Source organism: Eurypyga helias, unplaced genomic scaffold (genome assembly GCF_000690775.1).
Source record: "Eurypyga helias isolate BGI_N326 unplaced genomic scaffold, ASM69077v1 scaffold24997, whole genome shotgun sequence".
Classification (NCBI taxonomy): Eukaryota; Metazoa; Chordata; class Aves; order Eurypygiformes; family Eurypygidae; genus Eurypyga; species Eurypyga helias.
The window spans coordinates 1-3229 of NW_010262683.1; the positions used below are offsets into that span (position 1 = coordinate 1).

Genomic DNA, 3229 nt, shown 5'->3' on the forward strand with positions numbered 1-3229 from the left:
CGAGGGGAGCTCGGGGCACAGGAAGGCTCTGTGGAGGCCAAGCTGGGAGGCACCGCCAGGCTGCGGGAGACACAGAAGGGTCAGGGGGGATGGCTGGGGAACCAGCAGCTGCGTGCCGTGGGCTGGGATCCCGCTCACCTGGGGGAGGGTGCTGGGTGAGAGCGGGGCCTCGGGGCCAGCAGGCAGCCCCTGCATGTGCATCAGGGACTCCCTCTCGCTGAACCGGGGCTCGGCCATGGGCACAAAGCAGGGTGGCTCCTGGTAGACCAGTTGCATCTGTGGTGGTGGTGGCCGGTGGCTGTTGAAGATATCTGGAGGGTCAAGTGGAGACAGAGTGACCGGTGTGAAGGGACCTTCCCAGAGAAGGGGTGACAAGCCTCAGGGCATGCCAGGGGAGCTGTACCCCGTTATCAGCACTGCCGGGGACTTGCCAGTCCCACCTTCACCTTGCGGGGCCAGGACAGCTCCTGTTTTCGCCACCAGATTTGGCACCCGGGTTGTGGAATGCCAGAGTATGGAGGGAAGAGGCAGCCCACGTGCCTGGCACCAGCCTTGTCACACACATGGGGACAGGAAAACCCACCCAGGGGTGCCACCCAAGGGTAAGGACCCCAGCTCCAGCACCGGGGCTGCTCCCAGGGGAGTGTGTGGCTGTATCACTCCTCCCGAACCAGCCTTGGGCTGGAGCAGGGACCACGATCCCACACAGTGGGGGGGCTCAGAGGAGTGGGTCACAGCATCCCTGAGACACAGGGAACAGTCCCCTGGGGTCATGGTGAGTGCTCTTCTGCCCGCCCTGGCGCTGCTGTGCATGCAGCCTGCGGGTAACCACATCCCATGGCCTTCCCGAAGCCGAGCCCCGTGACCTTGCCACGACTCCCTCTCCCTTCCTCTCCCCTTCCCACAACCCTGCTCCTTCCTCAGGCCCAGACATCATGGTGCAAAGGCCTGGCCTGATGCCTTGGGCAGCCACCTCTCTGATGAAATGAACTTCCCGAGCACATCAGCCCTAGGCACACCTTGGCTCGGTGTCAGTGCTGCCGCTGCCTGTGGCAGTGCTGGCTCGGACATCACGACCGGGAGGGCATTGGCTGTAAAGGATGACTGTGGGGCAGGGATGTGCTGGTGGGATGGGGCAGGAGCACTGGCTGGGTTTGCAGGCAGCTGCCCGGGACACAGGTGGTTGCACCTCCTCCAGGGACCCCCGGCCATGCTCCCACCCCCTTGGCTGTCATGAGCATCGTTGCCTCCAGGCCCTGTGCTGCTGCCAGCAGAGCCCATCCAAGCCCACATGCTGGCTCTGCCTGCCCGGTGTGCGCAGCCATGCCATGGGCACTGGCAGGGCTGCAAGGACTTTGCACTCCCTCCAGGCTGTGGCACAGGCTCCTGTGTCTTAGGTGCCTTGGCTGGGACCTACAAAGGCCTGAGACCCTTCTGAAACCACACCAGAGGAGCAAACATTCCAGCTGAGTGGGTTGCCATGGGGTTGAGCCTGGTAATGATGCTGGCACTGCCATGTGCTTCCAGCTGAGGGTAACACTGGTGCAAAAGAGGGTAGTGCCACCACTGAGCTGCCCCACTCAGCCCTCAGACTGCCCCTTCCCCCTGCTAAGGACATGGTGAATGCCTGGGAGCACGGCAGAGCCACCCCTGCCTTCCATGGGCCAGCACTCAGTCTGGGCCATGGTGTTGCCAGGCAGGTTCTCAGCCTCCCCAGGCTACAGCTCTGTGCTGCGCCCCAGCCCTCTGCTGTGCCCATGTCAGGCTGTCCCTGCCACCAGCACCAAAGGTCTGCGGGTATTTATAGGCATTTCTGGTGCTCAGCTCTGCAGATTCTATTCCTCTTGTGCCTCTCACTGTGCTGCAGGGATGGAGGGTGGCTGGCAGCCCCTGGGCACCGTGTCCCTTTCTTCTGCCCCCTCCCCACCCCACAGATCTTGCTCACACTCCTCTCCACCATTGCATCACCCTGACCTGCTCCCAGGCCATGCAGTGTAGCCAGGGCTTGTTGCTGCTCAAGGGAGACGAGCCTGTGCAGTCGGCACACCGCACTTTTGGCATCCTGTTCAAACCTGGAGCTGCTCTTCAATTGCATCGGGGCTACAGAGCCCATTCCCAAACCAAGGACCCTCCAGCACTGGCCCCAGGCTCTGGGAGAATCATGCAGCGTGGGGGGGAACTGCCACCCCGTGGCATGGCCAGCCCAGCCCCCAGCGCCCCGGTGCCCGGCATGGGTCCTACCTGGAGTGCAATGCCAGCAAGGTACGGGGCTGGGCTGCTCCCTTGCCTCTGCCATCAGGACTTCTCCATCCACCCCACACTGTGCTCCAGCACCCACCACGGACGCTAAGTGCTTCCTCATTTGGGGGTTGGTTTGCATGCGATGACTGACAGGCGCCAAGTTCTGCCACAGCCACCAGACAAAGTGACAGCCTGTCACTGTGACAGATCCAGGGGGAGCCCTGTGCCAACCATCGTGGTGCCCACCCTGCACAAAGCTGCGGGGGGCGTTGCTCTGCTCCCAAGCCATGAAAAGCTATCGCACACCCTGCTAGACAAGTGACCTTGGTGTCATAACTGGTTTGTTTGGCATCTGTGGCTCTGGCACCCAGCATTCACCCCCTAACTCCTCTCCCCACTCCTCCCATGGCTCCATGGTCACGCACCCCGGCGCTGCCCGTTGCATGGTCTGTGCACCATGCTCTACACTCTGCTCCTACACCTCTGCCCCGCACACTGCTGCCTGTCACACACCTGCATTCTACCAACTCACACCGCACTCATAGGCAGCGCTCGGCTGTCTCAGGGCTGTAACCTCTCATCATCAGGGCGAGCTGCTCCATACAGCATCCCAGGAGATGCCATGATCAGGACAAAACCCCCTGCAGGGTGCTGTCCTGCCCCGAGACACACAAGCCTTTCTCTGTCCGTGCTCAGCAGCCCGTGCCTGGGCAGAGGAGCCACACCTAGGATGCTATCCCTGACCCCAGCTGGGCTTGGGACCCTCCCCAGCCCCAGCAGTCCCCCCATACAGAGCTGCGGGGCATGGGCAGAACGGGAAGGGATGCTTCCCTGCAATGTAGTGGCTTGCAATAAGACCCATCCTGTTCCTAGGCAGCACTCTGGAGCAAATTGCAGGCATTTTCCCCAGGAAAAAACTTGGCTGCTGTTAGAAATATGTTGGTTGAGAGGGGCACCACCCCCTTTGGTGGTGGCCCTTTGCCATCTC

At 62.0% G+C, this 3229-nt stretch overlaps 1 protein-coding gene across 1 annotated transcript in view; it reads right to left on the minus strand.

Moving 5' to 3' along the window:
- Window positions 1–138: 138 nt before the first annotated feature.
- The window catches only part of LOC104512727 (carbohydrate-responsive element-binding protein-like), a gene marked incomplete at its 3' end in the record, with an annotated part of 14369 nt that continues 11278 nt past the window's right edge, over window positions 139–3229 (minus strand). Inside the window, exon 8 of the mRNA XM_010155819.1 lies at window positions 139–311. Coding sequence (XP_010154121.1) covers window positions 139–311 — 173 coding nt within the window. The remainder of the gene's footprint in view (window positions 312–3229) is intronic.